This window comes from Phalacrocorax aristotelis, chromosome 2 (genome assembly GCF_949628215.1).
Source record: "Phalacrocorax aristotelis chromosome 2, bGulAri2.1, whole genome shotgun sequence".
Taxonomy (NCBI): Eukaryota; Metazoa; Chordata; class Aves; order Suliformes; family Phalacrocoracidae; genus Phalacrocorax; species Phalacrocorax aristotelis.
Window position 1 is genome coordinate 163,871,702 of NC_134277.1, and position 12,898 is coordinate 163,884,599.

The following is a 12,898-nucleotide window of genomic DNA, read 5'->3' on the forward strand; positions in this document are numbered from 1 at the left end:
AGATTTGATTCTTTGGCTACTAACAGAATTTCGAGCTTTATCCCCGTACCGTATCTTCATATACACACTCTCACCCACAACACTAACACATAAAAACCTTCTAGATTATAACAGGGTAGATAGCTTTGGGGAATTTATAACATTATAAATGTCTTGGGATGCAATTTAAGATAATCCCATGAATGAGTTTTGCATTTCCATCTAATTATTGTTAAGCCTCAATCTCAAGTCAAACCCTCTCATTGTAATAAATGCATGCTTTGTGGCTAGTTATTGTCTCTTTGGGGGGTGAATAGGGGTGGCAACTTCGAAGACATCAAGTAAAAAGATGTTAGTCGTCCACTGTAAACGCTACCTATGATCAGCCACTTAAAAACTACTTCTTCCAAAAGGTAAGCGAAAGCAGAATTACACTCGCGGTGGTTTCAAGCGTACAAAGATCAAACACAAAGCCCTCAGATCCCCACATCAGGGGATGTAAAAACCAAACAGCTCAAGTGCTGTTTCATTTCAGATAATTCTGAAAAGCAAAGGGGGGGGGGGGGGGGGGAAAGCATTACAGCTGTCAGGTGAAAGAAGGTCCTGCAGACTTGCTTCACGTTACAAGCCCATGATGAGAATGAAAATATTTTATTTTCTAGCTTTACTTTTTGCGTTGATGGGAAAAAAACCCTATAGACCCACAGGTGGTAAGCCATTAAACTGGGAGGGAAGAATATATATACACATATATATATATATATAAAGAAGGTAGATGTACCTTTAGCCCAGCATATCGGGAATGGGCTACAGCCGCTTTTCTCCATATAGATAGCACCTGCTCGCCTCGGGGCCTGCTGGCCTGCCACTTCCAGCAACCACATACACACGACCGCACAGAGGTTCACGCCAAGGCTCGGCATACAATGTCCCGATTCAGTGCTCCGGCAGCACGCGGTCCTGCGGGGCGGCGGGGGAGGGTGCTGGGAGCCGCTTGAACGCACTGGATCCGGGAGGAAGGAGGAGAAGCGCTACCCTTCCCCGGCCGGGCCGGGCCGGCTTCACCTGGCGGCGGGGGCGGCGGGGACGCGGGACCGCGGGCGGCAGCGGCGGGGGGGAGCGGGGGAGGCCGCGCCGCTGCTTCATCTTCTCACGCCTCGGCGACTGGAAGCGCGGACCATCCTTTCCCCGGGGGTGTGAGCTGGCGAGGAGGGCGAAAGCAGGCAGGGGAGTGAGCGCGGGTGCCCGTCCCCCGGCCTTCACTCGGGAGGGAGGGAGGGAGGCGGGGAGGAGAGAGGGGAGGCGATTAGCGAGCGCGGCATTAATATGCTAATCTCCCCCTTCTGTTCAATTCACCCGGCAGCCTCCTGTTTACCAAACTGACAGACGCCTCTGAGCTGCAAATCAAGCCTGACCCGGGCCGGGGCCGGAGATGTGCTTCCCCCGACCGTTCCTCGTCGCTCTCGCCCCAGGCTCAGGCCCCGGCCGAGCGCCCCCGGCTGCTCCCCCCACATCACACTTGCCCAACCAAGCACCCCAACTGCCGGCATTACTTGTATATATACACAAAAATATATTATCATTGCATACGGCTGTGCCGAAAGAACCACCCACCACCCTAAAAGCACACAAGAACTTCTATCAGCTGCAGCAGGAATTGGGGTGAGGCCCCGTGTCACTCCACCTGCTTGACTTCACAGCTACAGGATTATGAACGACAGAACCCCAGTAACATTCCTCTGCCTTACAAGAAGAGCAAGTATCACAGCCCATGCCACTAATGACTCAGTACCAGGTCTAGCCTTCCTCTAAAACCAGGGCTACTTTATATACTTCTAGCCAAAAGGCAAAGGTCACCATCCACACACACACACCACACGGCATTTGTTTCTTAACTTTGCCACACATAACATCAAAATGACTTACAACCATTCTTTTTCTTTTAGAAATGTGAGGATAAACATTACAAAATGTTTATACACACACATTCAGGCAGCACATTATATAGAAATACAGAAAATATTCATTTTACTCCTTAGCAAAAGGTTGCATAAAAATCATAAACCACTGATTCAGCTAAAATATGCATTAAAAATCAACAGGAACAAGACTCACACACAGATCATTAAAGCTCTTTATATATTCCACAGTAATCTTTTCTCACTCCCAGCCCTCAGCAGTAAGGCATAAGGCTTATCCAAGACTATAACCAAAAGGGAATTAATCTAAAGCTAGCAGCCTCCAACTTAACCTATCTGCCTACTTGTAGCAGCACGCACTCGTCTACAGCATATGTTTAATTACTATTCTTGACTCTAATACTGCCATCTTCATTTCTCAATACACTGGTGCTGCAGAACTGCAGCGGTGTATGTCAAAACTCTTGACAAATACAGTTGCTGCCTTTTTTTTTTTTTTTTTTTTAAGAGTATTCCTTTCTTTTATGTTTGAAGGAGAAAAAGTATTCACTGGGTTAAAAAAAAAAAAAGAGAGAGATTAGGCCACAACCAGGCCCATCAGATGTTCTGCATCACTGCTCAGGCACAAAGCTCTTTCTGGGACTGAAGAAAGCCAAAGGGAACTGAAGACATGCCTGGATGCCTTCCTCCCCCCCGCCACCCTGAAATTTTCAAAGCCCAAGTGTTACACAGCCAGACAAATACTTCCAGCAACAAGGTCGATTAGACATACCTACAATAATACAGCAAAACACAGTATAGTAGTATTTACCACACAGATTATTTTAGTTGTGTGCCTACAGAAGATGCACGGACACAGGATAGGTGCCTTTCTCCTTCAAGCTGCGGCTCGCAGCGCAGGAAAGCTGCTTTTACACATCCAGCTCTGCCCCGGGCTTCCGTGACGACCTTGAGCAAGTCTTGTTTCCTAACAAACTGGAAAGCTGCAGATGCTTCTTTAGTTTTCCCTGAGTTGGTTTGGTCTGTGCCTTAGGGTGTAAAATATAAAAAGCCTGCATGTCTACCATAAAAATAAAGTGTTTTGCAGAAAACCAGCTAAAACAAAAATTCAAGAGGTTTAAGTAGTAGGGCCTAAATTAAGTTTTATGCATGCAAACAAAATCCTTGAAGTATCAACTGCGAAGTGCGTCACCACGGAGAATTTTAATAAACAGAATGCGTGGACTCACATTTTTCTTTATACTTTTAACAGATTTGACTAATATAGTTTATCAGTCCAAGTGTCAAGGGATACTGCCTGCTCATTACAACCATCCTTATCGATGATATGAATATTACAATCATTCTCCTCAAGGACATACCTTCTTGTTGTAACATTAGGCTACAAAATGAAGGTGAAAAAGTACTACATAGCATGAGAATTCTTTTAATTCAGTTTTAGAAGTCATCCAGTATTTTACACATTGACTGTAGGTTGTTTCAAAATAAACTGTGCTTCTTTGATGCTAAGATTTTTTTTTTTTTAATTACTGAATTTCTATTTGTTGCTGTTAAAAGTAATCCTTACACATATGCTTGTTCTCTTCTTTCAAATAACACGATCAGTTTTTCTGCACAAAAAAGCCAAAAGCATGAAGTTAGTGTTCTGGAGAAAGTCAGAAACCCCAAACTTTCAGTTCCAGGGGGAAAGAGGGGCAAGGACAGACCAGAGGACAAGGCACAAAGTAAAAAAAAAACCCCAACCCCCCAAAATATGTAACTTTTCCCGTGTTCTCTCTCTAATATGCTCAATACCAAGCATTTGTAACATTTTATAAATACTGCTCATCAAGTAGCTGAGTACCATTTATGTCAAAGAGCCTGTTTTAAGCAATGCCAATCAGATTATAATAACACTTACTGAGGTAAAGAACATCCGCCAGAAATTAGGACTGTGGAACAGGAACATTCGTTCTTGTGTAAGATGCATACGCTGACATACACTGATAACATCTGCATGGCGCTCACTGTGTAAGTAGTGATGCTAACAGCTATCAAATACAACACTAAAAATATTTATTTTTTTAAAAATGAATGCATCAGTTTATACTAAGTACATGCAGAAGTACTGGCCTTTTCCCTACAATACACATTCTAACCAGAAAACACTCCAACTACCCCAGTAACAGCAGATAGGCCAAGGTTCTCAGCTAAAAAATGGCATTTTTGCCTCCAAGGTAATTCAAATCAAGACTTTTCCACTGAGAGTATGACTTCGGTTGCTCAATTTCAGCCTGGTTTTAAAAGCTACTGAATATCAGCACCAGTTTTTTGAAAGCAAGGGAGAGGGGAAAAAAAAAAGTCACAAGCTTTTGAATTGTATCAAGGCATTTAGGTTTTGTTTTAATTTTGCCTGCAGGGCTGATCCTGTCTCTTGTGCCCTCAACTGCAAAAATCAAAGCCTTGTGGAATAAAGGGTTAAACAACAGTTTTGTACAACTGGGAGGCACATAAAAGGCTGTATAATTTTTTCCACTCAAGCTTATCCAAACAAGAATAAAGATCTAAAATACCTATCAGATGAAGCTTGGCTTTCTCTAGGGTTATGTCTGGAGACTGAGGTCCTGTGGGGTGTCTCACATATCTCAGAGCACTAACTACAGTTTCTCCCCCAGTGAACAGCATCAGTAGAATCTCTCCACTATTCAACCAATTATTTTCACATCAGTTAATATCTCTATTCATCAGATTTTGATCGAACTGGCTGGCAAGTTCAAGCACTGTTGGGAAGGGGAACAGGGCAGAGCCAGAGGACCCTTGCTTGTGTTTCGTTCCCCTGAGAAACCAAACTAAACTCAGCGTTGGGAAACTTTGTGAAGACAGCAGGCAGATCTGTATTGAAGCAGCATTTGACAGTAGAATAAAGATATGATTTTTAGTTCCTCTTCTGCAACATCTCAGCTACCAGATGAACATAGCAGCAGAGATCTCCTTCCAACAGAGAGAAGGCAGCAGCCCATTTGCTTGTTAACACAAAAACGAAGCACTACAGCCTAGAGCAGAGCAATCACATCATCATCATTATTATTTTGGACTTGATTACTCATAGGCTTAGCCCACTTCATGGGCTACTGTTTATCCCTCTAGTAGTTACTAGATGCTGAAGAACAAGCACATTTCTTTTAAGATCTGCCTATTGATCTAAGAGATGGAAGAAGAACATTTCTTCATTGCATTCATTCTGCCAATAAAAACTGAGAGCTCCCAAACCAAGTTTGCCCTCAGGAAAAGTGGATAATTATTTTTTTTAAAAGCCACAAATGCTTTTTACCGAGACAACTGCAGAGCATCCTGTAAAGCTAAGAGTGCCTGATGACTGTTTTAATTTTTAGAACATGTTTATTGCTCATGTGACCATCTTCTGAATCTTAATTAATTTGCTTTTCCATGTTTGTATCCAGAACTCTGCGAAGATGCTCTCGAAACATTGGAACTGCTCTGTAATCTTCATTAATCTTCGTTTTCTCCAGCTTGTTCCTTATGGGTTTTTTTTTAATTACTATAATTATTTTGTGTGCGTAATACTTAAGAGTGGAAAAGATTATCTCTAAGTTTCCCTTCAGCCAGAGTCAAACAAACATCATCTCCTTTGTTCACAGGAACTATTGAAAAACAGTGCATCGCCATGACATCAAACCTGGAATTGTGGCTCCTGAAGTCTACCTTACACTAAGCTCAAGTTTGCTAAGGCTGTCTTGGAAACCTACCTTTGATCACCTGGTCTCTACACCTATCCTCGGCCCCTCTGCCCACATCTCCTCTAGCATACAGTCTTCTCCTGAACACCCTTTACCAAAGGGCACAACAGAGAACAAGGATGACAGGTTTCATGAACTCAAAGGATCTCTGAAGACTGAGAAGTTCTGTCATCATTATATTGCCACCAGAGATGTTCTAATTTAACTATCGGTTTTATCTTTCAGAATGCTTAAAGGCAAATGCCATATTATTTTGAGGATCAAAACCCAAAGCCCAGTCCTCCGACAGAAATAATTCAGCACAACTGAGAAGCAACATCTCCATGAATTCAATTGACTCTCTGCAATATGGACAAACTCTAATTCCATGCTCTAGACTAGATTAGCCCATTTTTTTCCTGAAGGAAAAAGGTAATGAGGACTTAGGAAGTAAACCTTAGAGAATCCATTTTTTAAAAAGGCACAAAGCAAACTACTAGAAACATCCCTTCACTGTAAAGCTAAGTGTTCTTTTGTGAGGTTCCCATCAATCACATGAAAAATTTGGATTTATGAATTTAGTCCTCATTTTGAACTTCTAATGGTGCCTGTGTTAAGATTTCTTGCTCAGAGAATGCTTGAGATTTGAACGAGTATGACAGAGTGGAGCTCACACTTCCTAGATTCAACCCAGGGCAGCTGATAGCCAGGAAAAGAAAATACATCACAAGATTCATACTACAGTGCTTCAGCTGACCAGAAGACAATGCCAGTATCCCACCATGAACTCATTCTAGAATATAAACCACTTTGGATCTCTGCTCAAGACATTCTTCTGGCATAAATTCAATACAATACTGGATTTGTTATCTTCCTCCATTTGGTGAGCATTATTAGTACCATGTATCTAAGGTACTCCTGAAATATGCAGAGATTTAAAGCAACTCTTTCTCACCTTCTGGGCCACGGTCACCTAATTAGCCTTATTATCCTCTGAACTACATTATAAAATAGTAGTTGACAGAATTCACTGCTTTTATTTTCAAATCTCAACCTATTCGTAGTATTGCAGTGGAGAAGGGAAACACAGCAGCATGTTGGGGAGAGAAGGAGGAACGGAGTGTTAATGAAATTTCCCATACTTCCCCTTCCCAAAGGATCCTCTGACATTGAGCAGCAGACCAGACAGCATGCAGCCTCCTAGCCCCTGCAGGCAAGACAACAGATGGCAGAAGGACCACTAAGTTCACTTTATTTTTATTATTTCATAAATAAAGACTAGCCATTTTTTAAACCCACGTGGGTTTTATTAATTTTCAGGCATGAAAGTTGTAGCAGATTTTCTTGTGGGTGGACTAACCCGCTCATTTTCTCCCACTTCCTTCCATTTACTTTTTGAAGGCTTACTGCAGCAAAGTATAAAGTCAGCGCCATGGAAGCTGAGAATGGTTTAAAATTACTCCTTCCTTAGGGCACTGATTCCAATCTTCTGCCTCTTCATGTTCTAGGCTATTTACAAAAAACCCAACCCCAAACAAACAACAAAACTATTGCTATCCTCAAGACTTCTTTGAGAAGTTCCTTCACAATTCCAGTGCTTAAAGCAAAAATCCGCTTCATGGAGACCTGGAAAACTAAGAGAAGAAAAAGTGAACCCTACACATCCTGCTCCTTGTTTTACTGCAAAATAAAGGTTGATAATTTTGCTCTGTGACAGGCTCACTGTGCTTATCAGATTGCACGGCTTCTCTTCAACTTTCAAGTGGGGAGAAAGAGGAGGTCTGACAGGAGGAGTGAGACAAAGCTATCCCGAAATGGTCACCAGAACCTTTCCGGACCTTATCAATCTTCCTCTATTTATGAGGAAAATGTTCTGTTTATGAGGTAAACACAGTAGAAGGTATGTGAAGGGGGAGGACCCCACCCCTTTGATGCTGTTTAAAGATAATGCATTCTGCAAGGATTACTTTTGTTCTGTGGAAGGGATCCCTGAGTGGATCAGTTGACCTCACAGATGCTTCTTTAACCACCCCACCACCCCCCGAAATAATTAGTCACATCTTCTAAGAAGGATATAGGAAAATGAAGTTGCTTATGGGTCAAGCAAATCTCTTAAGTGTCTGTTCATATCTGGGCTGCTTTCTCTCTCATTACCTAATAACCAGTTACACAGGAGTAAGAAAGCTCCGCAGCCACAGAGGATCCACTTAATTTACTAGAAATTATGTAGTCTGGACATATCTCCCTTGTCCTGCTTCTCTTCCATATGTGAAATACAAAGTTAGAACAACAGCTTAACAAAAAACTTTGTGCTGAAAAGACATTTACAACTAAGTTGCACCTGATTTATGTATCACTGCACCTCAGAAGAACACACATCATTTTCAGACTCCCAGTGTTACATAAAACACAAAATATAATATTAGCAATTCCTCAGACTCCCAAACCAATAAATGCAATTACAAACTTAAAAAATAATCCATGAGCTCACAATAATGCAACATTATTCTATTTATATTTAAAAACACAATGTTAACTGTTCCACCAGTGTGTTTCTTAGTGAAGGATGAGCATAGCATAAATCCCCTACCTATAAATAAATATCTATAGGCAAAGACAAATTACTAACTTTAAAGTTCCACTGTTACAGAACAAATCAACAAGCCAGCGCTGATACCTTTCATGTCTAAGAAATCCAAAATTAAAATTTAATTTTTATATAACATCTTTTAAAAGTTTTATAATACAAGCATTAAGGCTGCTGTATTAACCAAACAAATTCCATGCCTAGCCTATCAAAGACTACTGTATTTAAAAAACAAGAAAATGTTGTTAGACACAAATCCCCCTTTCCTTCTCTGATTCGTGTAATTTGGATTAAGAACTGTTGCATGAGAAATTTCAAACAGAGTTTGATGTTTTGTTTAGGAGAACCCCTGTTAGAGTCCAGGTGTAGCTGAGCCTCTAAATCATAGAAAGTTCAACTCCTGTGACTTTAATCAATCCCTCCCCCAATTTTATACCAAGAAGGGACGTTCACTTTACAAGAGCTTTCACCTATATTACTGCTTCAGGAGAACAGCAATAAACTTTCAAGGAGCAGTTCCTCAGGCAATCATTTTATGCTCCATTATGGGGAATCAAAGGTCATCTTCAGGTAACACAAAACCTTTTATTTGATGCCAAATCCACCACCTTAAATAGCCTCATTTGTTCTCCCAATTACAGAAGACAGTTTGTTGTCAGCACAGTGCTGTTGAACAAGTTATGTTTACCTATGAACATACCTGCAGAGTGGTATCAAAGCACTCACAAAACACAAGCACATGTTGCTTAGTTTTAAAAAAGCTTCTAGGAGCTCACCACCAAATAAAGCTCAAGTTAGTTTATCTAGTCAGCTGTGAACCTACATGAAACAGCACTCAGTATTTCAAAGACTGCAAATATCCCCAGTCCACACCCTTTTATAATACTTGAATTTGTGAGCGGACAAATACATCCTCTTCATTGTAGCTCCAAATTCAGCTGAACTTCAAGAACGCTAAACTTCATCTGTTGACTTGAGCACAACGTAAGCACAAAATGCAGTGCTGTGCTGAAGCTGAAGACACATTCTTGAATACTCCTATAAAAATTAAACTAGGCAAGACCAAAATCTACAAGATCAACTGATACGGCTGACTCTTTGGGCACAGCCCTTCTTCCAATCCAGGAGAAGAGGTATTAAATAAATATCCAATGTCTTGCAGTGATAGAACATTATAAAAACCCCTTTCTGACAGCAGCCTGAATGACCTACATTACCAGACATCACAGGAACAACACTGTCAGCACGTAACAGCATCTGACAGAGCCAAGAGCTCATCTCTTGCGTGGTACTGAGCTGTCAAGTACCACTTCCAAAAAACCTGTGGTATTGGTCTCCACAATCCCATTTGATGCATTTCAACGAAGACACAGTATTAAAGACAATCAGACACAAAAACCAGTGAATGCATGAACAGAGGAAAACTGTAAGCCTTATCCTGCCACCAAGACACGGAGAGCAAAGCATATTAAACTAAAAACTGGTGGCAGAGAAGTTCAAGCACCCTGACATGAAAGCATAGTAAAAAAATTTTAAATTGCAGAAGGAGCTGTGAAACTGCCATCTTAATAGGTTAAATATCTTTGAGGAATTACTTCAGTCCAGTCAACTCTGCCTTGGGATATAAGAACAGACTTCCTTTCCACCCCCTCAAGTTTTGAGGGACACAGCTCATTAGACAAAGCCTGATCACTGTCCTTCAAATTTCTACTTAAAACCCTTCCTTAATAAATTCTATATAAAAATATCAATAATTCAGTTACTGATGTTTCCTAAACCTCAACAATCACAACTACCTCTAACATGTCATTGTACCATTTGGCTCCCCCACCCTTCTCTATCATTTATTTTCTCTATCATAAGGCCTCAAGTTTCAATAACACCTTCTACTCCTCCTCTTGGAGGATGCATAGTTGACCATGAAACAGACAGCAGCAATTTTAATGCTAATCAGTAATGTGTTACTGAGACTAGAAGCCTTAGTTGCATTCTACGTTTTCATTAGCAGTTCAGCACACATGGCTGTGGCTGGTTTTCTCCTTATCCTGCAGGGACTTCACAAAAAGCTCCAGCAAAATGGCTTTGTGTCTTAGTGGAGCAAACTTCCAACCACAACCATGTGTGCTTACACCCTGGCCCAGCCAGCCTTTATAGCTTTAATTTGAAAAGCAGATAAATCTGAATCACAACATAAAGCCTATTAATCCAGTATTTCTCCATATTAAGACTTTCACAGAAAGAGTTTTCTCACATTGCTGTGAAAAAACCTAACAATAAAAATAAAACCATGTGAAACTATTCCAGCAAGTAATCTGAATGGAGACTAACTAGAAACTTTAAAGATCTTTTTAAAGGAATAATTAGTAAATGAAGACAATCTCACACACATCTTTGTGGCAGAGTTAAACAATTTCATCAGAATTTTTTAAAAGGTTTCACGTCCAACTCAAGGGTAATTCCAGCCCACAAATGGAAGCACAGGCGTTTAAACACACCATTTCTGTTATTCTGGCCCCTCATTAAAATAAAATTCTGAAAAAACGTGCCTGCTACAAGAACAGACTGTTTTCTTTTTTTTTTAAGTTTGACCCTTCCGTATGTCTGACAAAACTTCTGCAGTTTTTCATGTACAAATTATTGATCCCCAGCTATCAACCAACGGGGGAAAGGCCTGGAGGAAACAGATATAAGCTGTTTGGGTATTTTCTTAAATATATTCCTCACCTTCTGAAAATTAAAAAAATAGAGAGTTAGGTACAATATCTACAATTTTCCTTAATACTTCCTTTTTCTAGTCATCTGCTGAGCAAAGAAAACCTGCACAAATATGAAGTTATTAGCCAACTACACAAGCAAACTAGCGGAGCTCATCCTTGACATTAAGAGCTGTCAAGGATGTAAAAACTAGAGTAAAAGAAAGCTCATATCTTTTATTTAGGGTCATTTTAGGCATAACTTAAAGTTGTTAAAAGTTCAGCCATGCAATGTTTTTTCTCTTGGTTCACTGTGGCCTGTGACGTTCTACTTCAAACAAGTTCATGTGTATTTTGGGAGAAGATCCCAAGCCACTCCCAACCCAGGTCTCAGAACAAAAAACACACTCTAACAACTAACATTTTATATAAACCAGCTACACAAGACCCAACTTGATTTTCAGAATCTTTCTTTCAGTAACACTGTCATCCCCACCCTTCCTTTACTTCATAGTTGCTATGAAAACCTTAGGTACTAACATACTCGGACACTACTGCAAGCACCTCCAAGGCACTCATCCAAAAAAGCTTCAAGTCTCATCAAAACCTACTGTAGAATTATTAACTTCTTGACAAAACGGAGGGATGGGGAAAGCCTTTCTCTCCAATACCTTTTGTGTTTTATCAACAGGGAGAAACAAAAACAAAAAACACACCACCAACAACAAAAAGGGGTAAAAATCTTGAAAAACTCGTCAAGGCTCAGTCAGTTATTGCTCCATGTAGGTTGCTTCCACACTGAGGACACTACACTATGGGATGCAAATTTAACTGAATAGGAGACCAATGTGGTGTGTGAATTTAACAGAAGCTTGCCCAGAAAGCTGTGAAGTGTACCATGCATCTACGTTGAAAGAACGGCAAGAGTTGAAGGAGTTACAGAAATTAGGAGAAACTGTACTTTCTGTGGAGCAGTCAAACACAGAATGCATCATGGGCATAAGCAGGATATTGCTCACAGGACAAGGTAAAGAACATATTTTTGTACCGTAATTATTCACTACTTCAAAGTTTTGTGTTTTCCTTAAGTAATTCTGCACCAGAACAAGATACTTTCAGTGACTGCCACTGACGGTTTGGTGTTGCAAAGCAGCAACAGAATCTCTCATTCACAACATCCTGATGCCCCGATTATAGCTCACTGTCCTCCATTTGCGAGGCTAGCTCTGCTCTTGGATTTTTTTCTTTTCTCCTGTAAGAGAAGATAGATGCATTCTCCAGTCCTCTTAGCAGATACCCCCCCCTTACCTTGCCTGTCACAAAAACTTTTATAAACTAAAAAAAACCGCCACTAAAAAAAAAATATCCTGATAAGCGATTAGGAACTTCCAAATACCCTTCCAGAAGTTCTTCTAAAATTTGCAACCACACAATGTCCCTGGGTAACTCAGCAGGTGCACGCTTAAAGCAAGTACAGCCACAGTCTTACAATGTAAAAACAACCCTCTCCCGCTGATGCGCAACTACAGCACTGGAAATTTATACTTATTGTGTGCAAACAGTGACCTAAACAGACAGCAGGTTTTGCATACTCTGCTACTATCAGGATCATAGAATGGTTTAGGTGGGAAGGGACCTTCAGAGGTCATCTAGCCCAGCCTCCCTGCAGTGAGCTGGGACATCTTCACCTAGATCAGGTTGCTCAGAGCCCCGTCCAACCTGACCTTGATTGTTTCCAGGGATGGGGCATCTACCACCTCTCTGGGCAACCTGTGCCAGTGTTTCATCACTCTCATTGTAAAGAATTTCTTCCTTAGATCTAGTCTAAATCTACCCTCCTTTAGTTTAAAACCATTCCCCCAAGTCCTGTCACAACAGGCCTGGCTAAAAAGGATGACTCATTCCAGCAGGGTTTGCTATATTGGGCTAGAACAGGGACACTCGCTCAGCTCTTTACAAACGTACCCGCTGAAATGAGTGCATCCACTCCACCACTCTGCTGCA

General features: G+C 41.0%; 1 protein-coding gene across 8 annotated transcripts in view; it reads right to left on the reverse strand.

Moving 5' to 3' along the window:
* PTK2 (protein tyrosine kinase 2) overlaps positions 1 to 12,898 on the reverse strand; it is a 233,548-nt gene that overhangs the window by 171,200 nt on the left and 49,450 nt on the right. For 4 of the 8 annotated variants that reach the window (XR_012659326.1, XM_075085908.1, XM_075085907.1 and 1 more), the window contains exon 1: positions 761 to 1,239. The exons of the other annotated variants lie outside the window; for them this stretch is intronic. Coding sequence is in view for 3 of the 4 variants with exons in the window: in XM_075085908.1 (XP_074942009.1) it covers positions 761 to 902 (142 nt within the window). In the remaining variant the exon portion in view is untranslated. Of the gene's footprint in view, positions 1 to 760; positions 1,240 to 12,898 lie in introns of those variants that run through there. 8 annotated transcript variants of the gene reach the window in all.